General features: G+C 42.1%; 1 protein-coding gene across 2 annotated transcripts in view; it reads left to right on the top strand.

Annotated features, from left to right (window-relative positions):
- Positions 1-18,135, top strand: part of dachd (dachshund d) — an 88,850-nt gene that overhangs the window by 38,219 nt on the left and 32,496 nt on the right. For both annotated transcript variants that reach the window (XM_070976025.1, XM_070976024.1), the window contains exons 2-3: positions 8,171-8,286; positions 14,966-15,118. In XM_070976025.1, the coding sequence (XP_070832126.1) occupies positions 8,171-8,286; positions 14,966-15,118 (269 nt within the window). The remainder of the gene's footprint in view (positions 1-8,170; positions 8,287-14,965; positions 15,119-18,135) is intronic.

The following is an 18,135-nucleotide window of genomic DNA, read 5'->3' as shown; positions in this document are numbered from 1 at the left end:
CCTGCTCCACCTCTGCTGTTAGTCACTGTGTCTCCTCGTGTTATGATTACATCACCCTTTCTGTCTGTTGTGTCCATTTAGACCTGAAATTAATCACATCCGACAATCTGGTGGTGCTATTCCCAAAGTTCAAAAGCTTTAGTGGAGAGAGAGTGATAGAGAAAGAGAGAGAGAGAGAGAGCTGCAGGGAGAGACGGAGCGAGATGGAGCGCATCAAGCATGTTGGAGGTACTTACCATTTGTAGAGTACAGTATATTAATTGCTTATCGGTTTTTGATTTCAGAGTCATTTAGAGTCAATCGAACGCATAATTTTCACAGCTATTGTTCTTTGGGGTTTGTTAATTGTCACCCCACTGGCAGAATTAAAAGCAAATTAAAAGCCTTAACTATTGACTCTATCTGAAGTCACTCTCCACAACAATTTCACAAAACAATGGGGAGGATTAATGAAAATGCAGCTTGATTTCTGTTCTCCAAAGCTTTTGCTATGGGGAACCAATTAACTACCCTTCAGGATGACTTTCACTTCTAACTGCTGGTCTGTTCCACTGCCAGAAACTGGGATTAATTCTCAATTAATCCCTCCACCAGAACAACTCTGCCTTTGTCTGCTGGGGAGGACATGAGCATACAACACCGAGGTTACCCCAAGCCTGTTTGGTGGAGGAACTCCACCCCTCCTAAGATTGATACACCCTGTAGACTCGCTCTTCTCAAGCTGAAAATAAGAGCCATTAAAAGGGAATGGTTGACAATGATTTTTGTTTTAGGATTTTGAGCTTTATTAGCCATGCATATTAATGAGTCAATTAATTCCATTCGTCCTCGCGAGTGGTCTGTTTGTTTTTGCCTGACCTTTTATCTTAGATGCGTTCACGCTCCGCTTGGTTTAAGCACTTACACCATACTGTGTTTCCCATAGCCTCACGTCCAAAAAGGGAGTTTTTATGTGTTTAGCACTAAGATTCTCCCCCTCTCTTTTGTTTTCTCTCTGCAACTCTCTCGCTCTCTCATCCGTCCACCCTCCCCCTCTGTCTTTCTCTTGCTCTTTCTCCCTCTGTCAGAATGCCTGCTGGATGTATTCCTCTCTAAATGTGACAGGAAATATGCTATTATAGCATGCAGAATATTTGCCTGATGGGATTTGCAATAAAATTACTACATTTCCTTTCCATTAGGATCTCTGAAACCCCTCTCTCTAATTTATGATTACCCTGGCAAAAAGACATGTTATATACATAAAGACTAAAGTAGCCCCCAGTCCACATTTAGCCCGTCCTGCTTTCAAAGTTAGTTGAGAGGACAGGAGAAATAATTGAAAAGTGCAGCTGGACTGTGTACAATCTTGTAAGGGATGCCTAGAAAATGAGATTAATCAGTGCACAGACATTGTGGGGAAAAGTTTGCAGTGAATGCCTGACAGTCGTGCTCTTTCTCTCATTTCAAATGTTGGCAGGCTAGCAGGCAGCTCCAAGGGAAATGCGCTCCTTTCATACTTGAGTAATTGATGAATTGTATGCAATATGCAAATGAGAATCCATAAATCTTATGAATGACAGCTTAATTTATGTGAGCCTTAATGAATGCAGGATTAGATTTTAATTAAATATCCTCAAAGGCACCCTGACTGGGTAAGTTTTTAAAGCCTTGTTTTGAAGACTTGTTTCATATGCATCGCAGTTCATGAAAAAGAGAGATCAGTGAGAGTGGTTAGATGAAATTTCCTCGCAGTTTGAAGATAAGACCTGTTCTGTTTTGCTAACCAAAGGCACTTGCAATTAATAAATATTGGAGCAAAATCATATCTACCAATCTCATTTAGGCTTTCCTGGAACTGCTCATTCTCATACATTTGATTAACTGCATTTACTTTAAGCACTATCTGATTTCTAACATTTGGTACAGTATCTTTTTAATTAAGAGAATCATCCATTAGGCATGGAAAAGTCAACCAATTAGGCTTTCCTCATCAGTTCCCGCGATGTAGCAAGTCTGCTTACTCATTATCACAGTCTGTTGATGTGATACTAAACAATCTTGGACTCTGTAGTTATGGGACATACAATTATGAAATCAGCTTTTAACATTAACGATGCATGGGAATAATCAGCAATGTATCGTGTTTTAGATCTTTTTTAGATTCTATTTCACAGCTGAGAGGCTTCAAACAGCTCTAATAGAATGTGATTACAAGAGCGAGCTCTTTGTAGCTACTGTAACAGCGGCTTTCTCCTGACGCCGGGCTGCGGTTTCATGACATAGGCTCGAGGACAGCGGAAAGAGTGCGACTGGCTCCGGGTTCCTCCGTACCATCAGACTCTGCGATGGTCTCTCCCAGCGTGGTTCTAATCAGGCCTGAGCCCAGACAAAGGCACCAGGAAGGCACCCACTCTCTCAACTACCACTGATCTCAACCCTGCACATTAGTCCACACAGGGATCAGAGCACAGACAGCACTTTAAAAGGGGTTTTAGTGGGATTGATGCTAACTCTCTCCCGCCTTTGATTTCACACCATTTGATCTGTGATATATTGTTCCGTAACAAAGGTTCACAGTTTGCAGGCGGATGCAGCTGTTCCTACCCTTAATAAATAAACGTGTGTTTTTTTTTCTCCCTCCTCGCACTCACAAACTCGCTGTAATCCAGCTATCTAGATCAGATAAGCGTGATGGGGCTACCTGTGCGAGGTGGTGTTTGACAGGTGCAAGGGGAAGCTGATTGAGATAATCCAAGAATAGGTTCAATGCAAATACAGATACAAGATGAGGGTGAGGATAGATGGATGCATGAAAAAGATGGATGAGTGAATACATTCCCATGTATCACACTGAGACTCCGAGATTATGATCATCACAACCAATAGACTGCCAAGGTCAGCAGGAAGTATAAATCATCTTTTTTTCCCTTTTGGTTGAAGGCAACATATATTCCTGTCGTTCTCAGAGCTATTGTTTGTGGTATTATTAGGATTATTACTTCACGCTGCTGTTATGTAACAGTTGTTTTCTTTATCAATTAATCTGACAGTTAGTTTAATAATTTGACTGTTTGCTTTATAAAATGTCAGAAAGAGTTAGAAAAAGGCTGTTATTTTATTCATTTTAATAACAGCCCAAGCCCCTGAAGCCCAAGTTGACATCCTCAAATTGCATGTTTTGCCTGCTCAGACTAAAACCCAAAGATGTTCAGTTTAGATTCATACAAAAAAAAGGGAGAAAAGCAACATTTAGGAACCAGAGAGCGCTTGACATCTTTCTTTTAGAAATAGCTTAAATGAGAAATCAATCATCAAATAGTTGCTGATTGAATAAGACATTTGAAAAAAAGATACCCTCTTCAAAAGGAAACATGGAGATGATTAATAAAACACTTCTTGTTTCCTCATCTGTTCGTTTGCATGGGTGCGGATGCTTATCTGTGCTTCTGTGTTTGCTAACATCATTGTGTTACCCTCCACAGCAGAGCTAAACGCAGCTGGGACCCAGAGAACTGAGATCACGTTCAGATCAGCTGATGATTAATTAGACGTATATGTCATCAGCACAAATCCACAGTGGGCCATCAGCATTTGTTCGTTTTTGACTGGAGCTGGAGTTGAATTTTCAGTCGGCCGTCCCGTCGTCGTCCCGCCACCGGGCAGCCTTTTCTTCAGAGTGGAGAGTCGAGCGTGTTTCTGAAACAAGTCATTTCTAGATTTAAAGTTAAACATTTGATCTCTTTTGCCTCAGCCAACCCTGTTGTCTTATCTGTGGGGATTTTAAATTGGAAGTAACACGCCGCAGCCATGTTATCCCTGTCTTTCCACAAACACAGTTAACCTCTCGGGGGAGTCGTGCGCATAGTGTTAAATTGTTTGATTGAACCAAATTTACAAAAAAAAAAAAAGAATGAACTCAGCATATTCAAGCCCCCTGATGGTCTGAGGCCTCTGAATTTCTGCCTGACCTGGCACTTAGAAGGTAAGGAGCTGCTTTGTTTTATCAATAAGACCTTGTTTTCATGGCTGGTCACCACCCCAGCAAACCAATCAATGGGGCATGCTCTGCTATCGCTGTGAGAGAAATGAAAAATAAACCCCAGATAATCCTTCAGTTAAAAGGTTACTCAGGGCGATAAAAGCTATTTTGTTAATTTATTTACTCTCTGCACTGGAGAGATAAAGAAAAGGAACAATTAGGGAATTCTAGGTGAGAGATTTTAAAAGGGCAATGACATTGGGTTAATATTTTATAAGGCCTGATTGGCAGAGACCTGGAGAGGCCTTTTGTTTACACAAGCCCCAGACGGAATGATTCACTCGCTTGTTTTGGCCGACTGGGCGGAAATGGAATAAATATCTTCATCCTTACCTTTTAGAAACGTCAAACAAAAGACTGAGATAAAAGGTTAATGGCTCAATCATAACCACCAGGAAATAATATTATGCTCTTTCTCTGCAAACCGGAGTCGCTATTGACATAATCAGGTTGAATTCCTAAAGATATCCGAAGATGGGAGGTGCAGATGATTTCTGTGTGTAACTGAATCCACTGAGGGAGTGTGCTCACTTGGGCTAAACATTACATTTGTGGTTTCAATTGATTTATAACAGATCATAATCACTGCATTAACGGCGTTCTGGGTAATAAGATCTCAGTCACTGCTTCCGTCGACAGAAAAGCGTCTGATAGTGAGATGTCAGAATTTTGCCACGAGATCAAAAACCGTCCTGATATCTCATGCGATATTATACCTCTTATTATACCTATCACCTCGTGTTGGCTTCCTGTAAACGGGGTGAGAACGTGAATTTAATTATTGTGCTTTTATTGCATTGTACTGCTGAAATTGGACTCGTGTGGAGTGTATTGTTGGGCCCCGTGTAATCTGATTGCCTGCGCAGTGTAGTGTGTTGGATAGTATCAGGTTCCAGCCGACTCTGCTGGGTCAACACACGGCCGGGCCATTAAAGGAAGTCTGGTTCAGGGAAAGTTCACCGCTATTTTCTTTTCACCATGGTAGCGAAACAAAAAAAGAGAATAGATGTGTAACATATTTGTGGCCCCAACCCAAAGCTGGTGGGGCCTATTTTGTTTCCTTAATTGAAGCCAGAGATATGAAGGCCCTGACTGTCTTTAGTATAAATATAAATAAAGCAGGGAATAAAATTCTTTCATGATTGACCTCCAATACAGAAATAATATTGTCCAAATAAGTCCAACTTGAAAAGCCAGAGGTTCTTATTTTCCCAAACATTTTAAGGTGGAGAAGAGAAAATGGAAAAAAAAAAAAAAAAAAAAAAAAAGGTCGAGAAAGATTAGAAAAGACAACAGCGGATAAGACATGAGAAGCACCAGCATTCCAATCATAAATCCAGTTGTGCTGTCTTTTTTGTGCAATAATGGCCTAGTTTGGAGCAGTTTCTGTGCCAGGCTATTTAGGGAATCAGCATCTGCTGCTTGATAAATAGCCTGGCTCTTTTGTTTGAGGCCAGGTTGAGCTCCTCTCTGGACCCGGCGTGTTAGCCTGGATGGCTCTGGCCACGGCAGATCTGCAGTGGTGTTAGCACGCAAGCCTCAGCTGTGGCATTTCAAGGAGCTAAATTACATATTGCTAAGAACATTACGGGCAAACTAAACGAATGACAAGGCTGGGAAAACGTGTAATAAAAGAGGGAAATAGTCACGGCACACACGCTGCTTCTGTAGGTTTAAACTCCTGCTCTGCCATGAGAAAAGGAGACAATAACCTTCATTTCAGAGAGGCTTTCCTGCTGCTCAGAGGTTCCTCAGTTCAAAGCTGCTGTTCAGTTGGCATACTGCTTTCATGGCTAGTCAGTGTTATTTGTGTGCAGAGAGTAGCTGAAATGCTATCCCTTTAAACACACAGACAGATTCCCTTGCAGCCTATCTAAACATTACCTTTACTTAACTGGGTCTTTGTACCTGGGTTCACATCCTTTGACATGATCTAAGGTTGATGTGACATTTTTTTGTCCATTTCAGGCCCTTTTTGCTTTTAGTATTGTTGGTAAAAAAAAAAAAAAAAAAGCCTTTTACCCATCACATACCCTCTATTGAGGTCTTTCATAAATAATTCAGCCAGAGTACAAGTGAAAGTGATGACAGCAAAACTGTGTGCGATCTCTCCCTCTCATAAGATCAAAGAGGTGCTTCTATAGAAATAGGAATTACATTTCCAGACGTTCCTAGGTTGAGCCGGCACTCATTTCTCTTTCTGCCTCTCTCTCTCTCTCTCTCTCTCTCTCTCTCTCTCTCTCTCTCTCTCTCTCCCCCTCCGATCCTCCTCTCACTTGCTGTCATTTGCTTTCTCTCTCGCTCCTTCTTTCTGTCACGTTTGTATTTTCCCTCCAAAGGGACACAGTTGGGTGAAGGTCTGCTTTTAGTCCTAAAACCTCCAGAGCCGGTATATGAGAGAGTCAGCACATTCAGACAGATAGAGCGAGTGCACTCTATTAGCAGGACTGAGGTAAATAAACCTCACAAGACACGGCTGAATAAATTCAACTACTAAGGCTGTGTAGTATCTGAACTAAAACACTGCATCACTCTGTAGATGCTGCCTTTGGGAAATGTAGTGAAATGTACTGTAACACAAACAGCCTCATATACTGTACTGGTTGATAAAGTCCAGAATGAGCCTTAAAAACATCTCATCAGTTGGTTACGTTGATTTAATTTTAAACATTTGTTGGTCATAAACACCTCGTAAACTTTTAAAAAAAAAACTAAGTCAGTAATCATATGGAAAATCATTTAACAAAGATTCAAATCATGACGCTGTGATACTGAAATAGCATTTTGTGATTGTTGTGACTACAGTAACGCATCATGCCACCAGCAATAATTAGCATAATTAGCATTAAGATATATATTTGTGGAGACATTTTGCTCCAGAGTAGACAAAAGAAATTACGCCTTAGAATAAACTTGACATCACTGTGTAAGCATGTTGGCGCACCCCCCAGACCTTATTAACAGAATAAAAAAGTGGACTTGAACGCAGCCTTGTAAAGGGGCCGGACAGAGGCTCAGCCAACACGTCGCAGGTTCGATTTCCGACCCTGTCCTGTTTGTCCTCCCATAGTTTCGGCACGGTGCGGAAACCCTTTGGTGTTTTTAAGATGGATTAAAGTCAGTTCATATTAGAGAGGACTTAGTATCCTGGTAAAGCTAAAAAATGTATGTGAAATTATGTATGAAGCCAATATGTCACCTGTGTCAAGTCACCATAATTCATCTTCAGCTCAGACATCCAGCTCCTTGTTCATAAAGAATATACCTATATAGGATTTTGGCTTCCTCATTATGTGCTCATTGAATTTTTTTCTCTCACCCTGTAGGTTTTTCTTTGTTGCTATAAGCTAGCAAAGCAGGTATTGATTGTGACTCAAAGCTGTATTAATAAGTGAATGAGTAAGATGTGTGGAGAGTCAGGGGTGTATCTGCTTTGAAGGCCTTTTCTCCTCCACAGTAAGGTGGCACAGTCATTTATCACGGCTGGATCTGTGCCCCTCGTTTGGTGTAATAAAACTCCCCCATCAGAACCGTCCAACAGGTCTGAATCACTCTGTCACACCACCTTCCAGCTAAGGCACGCATTAAATCAAGCAAGCAGAACATTTCCTAAGGCAGCCATTGCCTTTTAATTTCCTGAAGAACCTTAAAATATCATTCATTACCAGAACTACACATATTTGGTTTTTAAAAGTCTCATAAATCAATAGTGGCCTGACTGCAATAATTATAACAAGTTAACATGTAATTTCCAGGCCGAGGGCCGCGCACTGGATTTTAGCATATGCAAACGAGGCAATTCAAATAGTGTGGGGATATTAATACGGAGGAACAGGTAACGAGGTACGGGTTATGAATTATGCATCAAAAAGTGGTTGATCTTCAATAAAGGAAATGAATTCACCGTGTAATCTAATTAGTTATGGAAGTCTATTATGTTGAGCTGCAGAAAGCAACTGTCCTTGAAAAGAAATTTATTTACAGTACATGTTAGCTATTTGGAATGGAATTGCATTCTGGAGTGCTTCAAATGTTAACACCCCCCACCCACCCACCCACCCACCCACCCACACCACTCCTCCTCCCTCTGCCAGTCTCCTCCTCGCCTCTCACCCGCGTTCTCCTCCTTCTCTGTGCCTGGTGTTTTAGCTCCAGACCCGGCCGGCCTCCGAAGAGGACCCAGAGCGTGACATCACCGGAGAACCCCCACATCATGCCCCACTCAGTCCCTGGCCTCATGTCCCCTGGCATGATACCACCCACAGGTATGGTTTGGCCTTAGTCTGCAGCGCTCTGTCATTGTTGCTAAGGCTCTGATTCACTCTGTCTGGGTCTTTTCTATCTCTCTCTCTCTCTTTCTGTCACACACACTCATGAGCACACACACACACACACACACACCCTCCCCACCAGTGGCCTCCCCGCAGCTTGTCCTCGAAATGGCAGCCAGTCCAAAGTGACACATGCACCCAACCACCAGACACCAGCCGCTCACTCGTTTACCAAAAACAGATCCTCTGCTCAACGCCCGGAAACCAAGAGGGGGAGAATAAATTGGAGTGGAGATCTTTTCTCTCAGATTATTCCAGTAGATGTTGCATTTTGCCTTGAGTGCATTCTAATTAGTGCGATTAAATCCACTCCACTGGTATATGTACATAGGCAGTGGTGATGCTAAAGCAAGCTTATCGCCACAAGAATCAACAACAACCGTTTGTGCCCTAACTTACCCCTGGGCCAAGTCTTATTGCAACTAATGCTTTTGTTCTATTTGTGGCTGGCTTCATTGTGACTGCTTTGATGTTGGTGGCTCTAAGTGCTCTGATTTGCATATTGTGCTCTCCTTCTTGATATAGTATGTCTTTAATGATATTGTACCATCCAGCAGAGCTCTTTGAATGCTCATTCAGTGTACAGTGCACATTATATTTGACCAACTATTAGCTGGAGTACTTTACAAAGAGATAAAACAGCACAGCTGCTTTTCCACGCTAAACCTCGGTGTCTAACAGTTTTAACAGACTTGTAATTATCCCACCTCACGTGTTTTTTTCCATCTCTGTAAAAACAGTCTGGAAGTGTGTTTTTTCTTCTCTCTCTCTTTCTCCAAGAGGCAGCAAAGCAGCGTCTACGAGGCGTTTGAAATCCAATATTAAACACAGATTGGGCCATCCTTGTGATTCAGTACAATAGAGGCTCACAGGCTGGTGCTTTGAACTCTGGGAATGGGGTGAGGTCACTGGCTATCTGCGCCACAGTACAGAAGGCGAACTTAAAGGCCGAAGTGAACACAGAGAAGGACAATGATGAGAAAGACCCGTGTTATTTAGTGGAACATAAAGCAACAGAAAAGCCTTTTGATATCATCCCCTTTAAGCCCAGAGGGACTCTATGATCTTGACATTTTAGTCAGGGTATTCAGGGGGCAGAGATAAAGTAATTGAGGTTTTTGGTCTTCTCATAACTGCCGTAAGCTTCCTAACTGTGGCGAGACAGAACTTTCCCATCAGTTTCTGTGTTATGATTAAACCGTTTATTGTTTCGATTATAGTATTAAGCATTAAACGTCAAGGAATTTACAGATTTTGACAGATTAATAATTAAGTATAATTGACCACACATAAGTTAGCATCTAAGGAGGCGACTAATTGATCTCCCTGTCATGTCCAAATATCCTGATTGATGATAAAAAAGCGATACTGAGAAACTGTCTTAAATAGTTACACTATCATGTCATGTCATATTAGTTCATTTTTCAGATGAGTTAGCGCCTGCACACACAGGCAGAATGCGGGCAGACGGCTTTTCCCGAGGCTTCACCAATCCTCCAGGACTCCACAAAAAGCCACTGTGCCGTTTAATTTGGGCTGCAGAGAGAAAGCGAAACACTCCATGAAATGTTTTGTTCACACAGTAGCACGTCATTTCTCTCCTGGTGTTACGTTTGCACATTTGTCTATGCTGGTGTTCCTTCCTCAGCTCCTTACTACTCAGGAGAGGCTGAATGGAGCTCGAATTTGCCAAAAGGTCTCACCTTATGATGGATACAGCGAGTGCTTGAATGATCTAATCTCATAGCCTTAGTGGGCAGCGTGACGTGACAGGACCAATTCTTCACTCGATTTACTCGGTTTTAGGGATTTTGTTTGCTGTGATTTCTTCACGTAATCAGCCTTTTTTTTCTCCATCACGCCAGTGCAGAAATCTGAATGTTTGAGTAATCGTGACATGAGTGTTTCCCCCGTCCACCACCATCCCTCAACATCCCCTCCAGGTGACCGCCCCAAGGGTTGTCACTTAGATCACAGAAGTGGAATTTTTTGGATATTAGAAGTAGACATTAGACTTCAGCTCAAATCATATTAGATTCAAATCAATGACCACATTCAGCACGGTGGAAAGATGTCTGCTTCACACTCTAACAGGACCAGAGAGGCCTATGTGAAACACATTGTTAACATATGTATCTTTGCCCTTGACACCAGTTCCATTTAGAAAAGGACATCTTAATATGCTTAGGTTTCCTTTTAAGGAAATACCCACATATGTGTGTGAAAGCACATGTGTGTATGTGTGAGCGTCTGAATGTGTGCGTTCATGCCCCCTGGGGGGGAGGGGGGTTACGCTGGAGCCTTTCCAGTTGCTGATGCATTACAGGCAGATTGGCCCCCAAATCGGATTATTTGCTGTGGACTGACACCACACTGAGATGACATCTCCTTTAAAGTGGAGAGGGCCTCCACTCACACTCTGGCCACTACTTAAGCAGCAGCTTCAATATAATTCATTTATGTCCTGGATATGGCTTCAACCTTTTGAATAACACAAGAGTACTGCATTTACCATTAGAGAAATGAATGTCACCTACATCTAACCAGGGTGCATCCTGTACTTTACTGATAAAAACAATATTTTCTAATGCTGTCTGGCTCTGGCTTACAGCACGAGTGTGTGCGTGGATCCCGCCGGTGCCTCAGAGAGCTGGTTCTCCATACTGTAGGTGGAGATGCATTGTAATATTTATGTTCTTTTGATGTACAATTAGCACGTCAGCTTCTAGAGTGGATCATCTAATCCGGTGCCACTTCAAGCCGCTTTAAAATAGATCCAGTATGCACCAGGTAATTTAGTGTCAGTTCTTTGTGTCGCTGCCCCTCCTCTTTCAGTCCGCCGCTTGTCATAAGGTTAGCGCGCTGTGTAATTGATACTAAATTTGTCATGATGTGGATAGCACAGTTCAAGTGGTGCAGTGTACCTAAGAGTCGCGTTGTTCCCAACCCCAGTTTGTCATTGCTGCGCTGCCACCAGTCCATGCATAAAATTAGGCGGCCATGCTCATTGACATGGAGTGTCTCTTCCCTACTTATCCTGCTTGCCCGATAAATAAAGTGTGTTTTCATTGTTGCCCATGGTGCCGTCCCTAACAGAGACAGAACAGAAACACAACAGATAAGCTCTGGTTATTTTCCTTTTTTTTGTAATCGCTGCTAGAGAAAGTCATAAAAGTCAGTCTTTTGTGTACTGATGTGAAGTTAATCTGATTTTAATTTAATTATACGAGTTAGTTGCGGAGGGCACAGGCATTGGGGTGTTTGTTGTAAGAATGTTCTGACATTGGCGCAGGTATGGGGCAGCTAGCATGTTAATTAATGATGAAGATCCTGACAATATGCAGAGGCATGACAGCGTTAAGCCAGTCGGCTGCTGCTTCCTTTGCATATTAATAGATCCTTCATTATTATTTAATATGACAGCTGCTCCAAGGGCTACCATCAGACCTTGTCTCTGTTATTTGCTGTTTTGTGCTCCCCATGTGACAGTGCCATGCTATTCTCTATTTGTTGAAATGTTCCCTTTTCTCTTCTCTGACTGCTATGGCTCCCTACATGCGGCCGGGATGCGCTGTTTGTTTGGTGCTCAGGAGGATTGTGACTTGCCCGCGTGTCTATATAAGAAAAGTGTCTGAATCTAAAGGTGACTTTGAAAGAATATATGAGGCTGGATTGTTTTGTTTGCATAGTAATGAATGCAGATTAGCACTGAGTGGGATTGGTCTTGTTGACGTTTAGACTTCTAGTGGCTTAATAGACTTGTTGCTGGGCGCCAACATTGCCCTGGCTTCCTTATTACATCCACTCTATTGAGGTATGTGTTATGTGGATATGACAATTGATCTGGTGAAATGAAACAATTATCAGAACAAAGATTTCGATTTATGGAGAGTGTCACTTAGTCAAAGACAGGCTGGGGGATGGAGCAGAATGATAAATGAAAATTGGAAACGTGATCATTTCATCTGTTTCAAATCCATTTTTAAGCCTTTATGCACTCAATGCATATTTGACCAAAACTTGTCACCCTCTTCTTCGTGGATTCATTCCCCTTTTTTTCTTCTTTTGTTCTTACATAGTCCAGCGTACCTCAGGACGCACAGGCTGCAGTGCAATAAACCACAGTGTTCTCACAACCGAAGTTAGAGAGCATCAGAAAGCACCACTGCGGCACTCCTTTGAGCGGCACCTGATTTGTGGGGGGAATTTATCACACAAACAGCCCAGAGGTGATTTCAATATTTACTCGGCAGTCTGTTCTGCATACGTCTCATTTGGAAAACAGTTGACTCTTGCCCATTATACACAAATGAAGGCTGACCTTCAGACTGGGCAGAGGCCACATTCATTATGTGGAGAAGTATCACCTTCTTATGAGGCAATGGCGCTTTTCTCCCCCCCCCCCGCTCTGCCCATGCATATTGAACAGCAGCCAGGGCCCATTGCAAACGAGAGGGCCCTCGCTGACATGATGTATACTGTACGTCAATATGGTCCTGATGTATTTTAAGATGCAAACAAGACTTTAAATTATATGCACCTCCATGTCAGTGGCTCAGAGTGACTCTCGCCATCTGCCTATCAGCTGGGGATGAGAGGAGAGGGTGCCCAGGCCGGTATGTTCTTGCGTGCGTGTTTGTCGGCGTGTGTTTGTGCCCGTGTGTGCGTGCATGCTCGCATGTATCTGTTCGAGCCACATGTTCGATTTCTACCTCTCCTTGTACTTGTGTCTCCCCTCAGATGCATGGCTAATAGCTGCTCTTGAGTCCCATCACGGCGATGTGACAGCTTAGTGATGATAAACGCAGACGTTGCCTTGTTCTGCGTCAAAAGTAAAGCAAACCTGCATATCCAGTGTAAGCAGCCCCTGTAGAAGGGCAGGTGATCTGCCGTATTGTGGATATGAGTGATTCCACTAATAGGTACATATCGTCTGCTCTCCTTGCATTTTTGATTTTGTTGCTAGGGTTGGCAAGAGGAGTTGTGGGACTCTCCTGAGACCGACGAGGCCTAGAGGAGCTTTAGCACTATCTGTCCCTGCTGTTTGAGAGCAGCCTCATGAATAAAGATTTCAGTCACGTTCAACACACCAGAACCCTGGAAATACCACAATGACAAACCAATGCTTTATGATCTCTGCAGTGTGCTCAGCATATGTATGTCTATAATCTCAGGCTTACTATATCAATCATATCAAGCCCATTTTGATCGAGGCAGACGGCCACGTCAAATATTGCTATTCCAGTATATAGTCAGAGATGGCAGTGGAAATGTGAATGATCATTTCAAATGTGATGTCAATAGTCATTTAGTCTGCACATGAAAACCGCAGCCTCGGGCATGAGGAGAATCCGTGTCAAATTCTCAGAGATGTTGGGCGTGTTGTTAGTGATATGCACACTAAAGAACGTGTTATAATTGCTCTATTGTAAGAAACAGGGCGAGCATTTGTGCAACCTATATTACAGAATGCAGACGGAAAACATAACTTTACTTTTTCTGTGAACTGTTTTACATGTTTTCTAGGCAGTAAAAAAAACATTTTTAATGTTGTGAAAACAAAACAAAAGCATCACATTTTGTTATAATCTATCCTCACTTTTTGAGGATTTTAGGTGTCCGTATGACCAATAGGATCTTTTAGCCTATTGCCTCATGAGTTTCCTGCATCAAAGGAGGAGTATGTTTGGGTTTTTTCCAAATGTAATAAATGTAATAGTGAATACGCTGAATTGACTCTTTCACAATTTTTATGGACCATATTCCTTATGTTTTGTTTATTTATTTAAGAATTCACATTAATTAACATGCTCTCACACATGGTCCTCCAAGTATTTAATACACTCAAAGCCTTTTCTAAGTGTTAAAGAACAAAACGAACTTGAATCCTTGACTGTTCAATGACTGGCCTTGACTCTCAGAAGAGTCCTGTCATTATGTGACACTACAGTACACACTAGTAGCTGTGAAGAATTTGAATAGCAATGTTAGGCATTACTCAGGCCGGTGCAATGTGCTGAATACATTAGAAGGTATCATTGAAATCCACTCGATGAGAAGATTTTTAAGACACAGCTCTCTCTGTATTTGGTGGCATATTGAACCTGTCTCAGCTTCTGTCTCATTTTTTTCTCTCCCTGAACCATCTGGTGTCACACTGTATCACCATGCCTTTATTATATACAGTACACACGTACTTTGTGTATTATAAGTTGTACACACAAAATGCTTGCATCATGCACTATTATCTTGACTGCATCTGTTCCTATCAAGGTACAAATACATCAATATAGTGGCGAGGAATACCAGAGTCAGTGAAACATTCATAAAAATCATATGCTGCCACACACACAGGGATCCATCCCATCAGTATGATAACCTGCTGTGAAGATATCCTGTCAGAAGATGAAAAACCAAGCTGTGATCTCATGGGCGCTTATTCCCCATAGTGTATAAAATTATTCATTGTTTTATTATTTCAAAAGTCTTTTTTCTTTGCTGTTTTTCATGCACCGGGGCAGGTTTCTGAAAGGTTTTGCAGGTGCAGTGGCTCAGCCCCAGCAGACATGTAGTGGTCTGTAAGCGCTCTGTCTCCTCTGCCTCCTCTCTCCAGGCCTGACAGCAGCGGCGGCAGCAGCTGCCAACGCAGCCATCGCAGAGGCCATGAAGGTCAAGAAGATCAAGCTGGAGGCGATGAGCAGCTACCACAGCAACGCCAACCACCATGGGGCCGACGGAGAGAATGGAGACCTCAGCTCCAGCGTCGGTGAGGATCCCCTTCACACACGCTGTCACAGACACGTTCACACTCACATAAACGGAGGACAAATGGACGCTGCAGAATGTTTTATGTGCCTGCACAGACGCAGACACACACATATAGATTCACGTACTTCATCACCATTTTGACACACAGTCTGTTCCAAGACTGCAAATCATTCATGTGCTATTTTAATAATAGATTAAAAAAATGTTTAGCTGCATCTGCAACGACAAACAGAAAAAAGATTGACTGGTTAGCAACTTTTAAATCCTCTATGAAAATTAGGGGTTTGTTGAGATGATCATTAGCGCCACCTATGGACAGAATATCATTAAATTTAGCAAAATTGCGAGTAAACGTGTGTGCCTGTCAACTAATTTGCTGTGTTTAAGGGTTCGGGCAGTTTTTGCTGATTAGCCTGCCCACAAGAAATTGGCGACTGGAAAACTGGAATTGGAAAATAGTTGCGCGTATCATAAAACAAATACGTTTTTTTCAGGGCACATGCAAATGTTTAATGCACTAACTTTGATGAGTTAATGAAACATCTTCTAGGAGTGTGGGAAATGCTCCTTTATCAACTCTTTTAGAATGGGGACAACGGATGTATCATCGAGTCGTCCAGAGAGGAATACATTTGCTTCTTCTGGTTCAATAGTTTTGAGGAAAGTGATTTAATTTGGCACACGGTCACACTGTTTCTCCGGATCACATCCTGAACCTTATAGCTTGTTCCTTGATGCGTTCCCTGCCTTTCCACCAAGGCTCATTGAAATGTGTTTAGTACTTTTTGATATATTACTTAAATAACAGCCACATAAGTATACAGGACCAACAAAGGAAAAGCTCTTTGCAGAGATAGTAAATAACACCATACATACAGCTTGATTTAAACCAAAGACTGCATGACTCTCTCCACTATGCTGCTGTTTTCTTAATAAAATGGTAAAATATTGCTTTTGTTCAGTGTGTGTGTGAAGTGTAAATATTCTCCTTTGTGAGGTAAGTCTTGTTTTTTCTCGAAATGTTCCACTATTTTTTTTGTTGAAAGAAAAAACTTCCAGTAACTTCTCCTTAATCGCTAAATGAAAGTGTGAACACAGTTTCCCAAAGCTATCCGCTTCTAACAAGGTCTAATTGAATTGCTCTGAGAGCATTGGTTTTTCACTATGTGCCATTTCAATTAATTATTAGCCCTAAAATGCAGAAGGATTTTCATAATATCACAGAGAACCACTTAGTGCATTAAGGAGAATGATAATGTATGTTAGTGCGGATTCATGAGCCCTTTCCAAATTATAAACCAAATGTAATCCCCGTAGCTTTGCTTCTAAACGGAGGTTTTGATTCACTTACTGTAATAAATGGCTCGACTCCTGAATACATTTCATCAGTAATACTTGACACCACGGAGCTTATGGCGTGCGAGATGAAAACAGGATGTGTTTCTAAGCAGATTTAACAATGCAAAATGCATAAAGTGTGAGGTCATCACTCCAAGAGAATGGAGTATGTTAAGAAAAAAAAGAAAGAATATGAGCCTACGAGGTCACGGAAATAAAGATAAATGTGAGTACCAACAGCAAGGCTATGGCAGTGGAGCTAATAAGAAACTGTTTTATCTTTTTACAATTTAAATTGTAACCTTGAGCCCACAGCCAGCCACACAGGCTCCCAGTAGAATCATAATTCTGGCAAGGGGGAGCAGCTCTAGGTGTGGGTGCATGGGCCACAGCATTAGCTCTCTGAGTGAAATATATGGCAGTGACGCCTCTCGGCCCCATCCACAATCAATTGGATTCTTTTCCTTTAATATTTACTCGCAGCGATGAGATGCTCGTCTGCATGGTGATGAACAGTCTGCCACTGGCGTTTGAAGGTGACCTGTCAGTGAGTATGGACAAATCTCTCGCTCGCAGAAATGTAGAAAATAAATCATTAGGGGCAGGCAGTCAGACAGGGGCCTCTCTCTCTCCCTCACTCTCCTCGGATTTAAATCAGCTCAGATTTATGATTTGAATTAATGCTTCGTTTGGTCAAAGGAATGGTCGCAGAGACAAATGATGTTTGGTACTGAAACCATCCTAATATTGATTACTGGGTGTCGCAGCAATCTCTTGTTTATATCAAGCACTCTGCTGTGACAGGGTGGCCAGCAGGAGTCATCCTGATAATACGCCGGAGAAATATGGCCTGCTCAGGCACCGCAGGGCCATGAAACACAGCTAGCAGCATGCTGCCTTCTTCTTCATTCCCCTCACATGTTTATTTTTAATGAAAGCCTTTTGTAATCTCGCTAAAAAATATGAAATGACTTAAGAGAAAGCCCCGTTGCAGGATTATTTAACATTCCAAAAGTGTCTCACTCTGGCCTGCTTTTTGCAAACTATTTTGGAGTGTGAATGCCTAATATGTCCAGCTCTCAGGCCTGTTATCCAATAGCAATCCAAACATATAAATCACTTGACTGATATAGCATGGAGTGGGCAGAAGGGGAACTGTATTTGGCTGTAGCTCTGTTGGGACTGGACTGACTGTTGTTCCCACTGCTGCTAGGGGATGACTTCATGTTGTTTTTAAGAGACTCAGACCACAGCTGCTCTGAGGAAACGGACTGGAGTTTTATAATCATCCAGCTTAAACTAAGACTCAACAAACAGATGTGTTTACTCACACAAATGATGTTGCCGACCATGATAGGAATTGATATGATAATGAGCGTGCTTCTGATAATACCACTAAGGACACAGATCCATTTAATCAGAAAGAGCTACTACATAAACCCATTGAAAAAATCCTCCTCGGCCTAAAATACAGGTGCCTCATCTCAGTGTTTGTCTGAAGCAGATCTTTGTGAAGCGCTTAAAGCAAAGCAAAGCAGAGGCAGCCAGTGAAGGACACTCTGTTCTGTTTGTAGAGTCGGATTGCCTGTCGCTGTCTTTGTGTTGATGTAAATTGAACAGGCTAATATTTCTCCCTCGCATTAAATATTCATCACAATTAGACCTTCCTGTTTGCAT

This window comes from Chaetodon trifascialis, chromosome 12 (genome assembly GCF_039877785.1).
Source record: "Chaetodon trifascialis isolate fChaTrf1 chromosome 12, fChaTrf1.hap1, whole genome shotgun sequence".
Taxonomy (NCBI): Eukaryota; Metazoa; Chordata; class Actinopteri; order Chaetodontiformes; family Chaetodontidae; genus Chaetodon; species Chaetodon trifascialis.
This window is presented reverse-complemented; position numbering and strand designations above follow the sequence as displayed.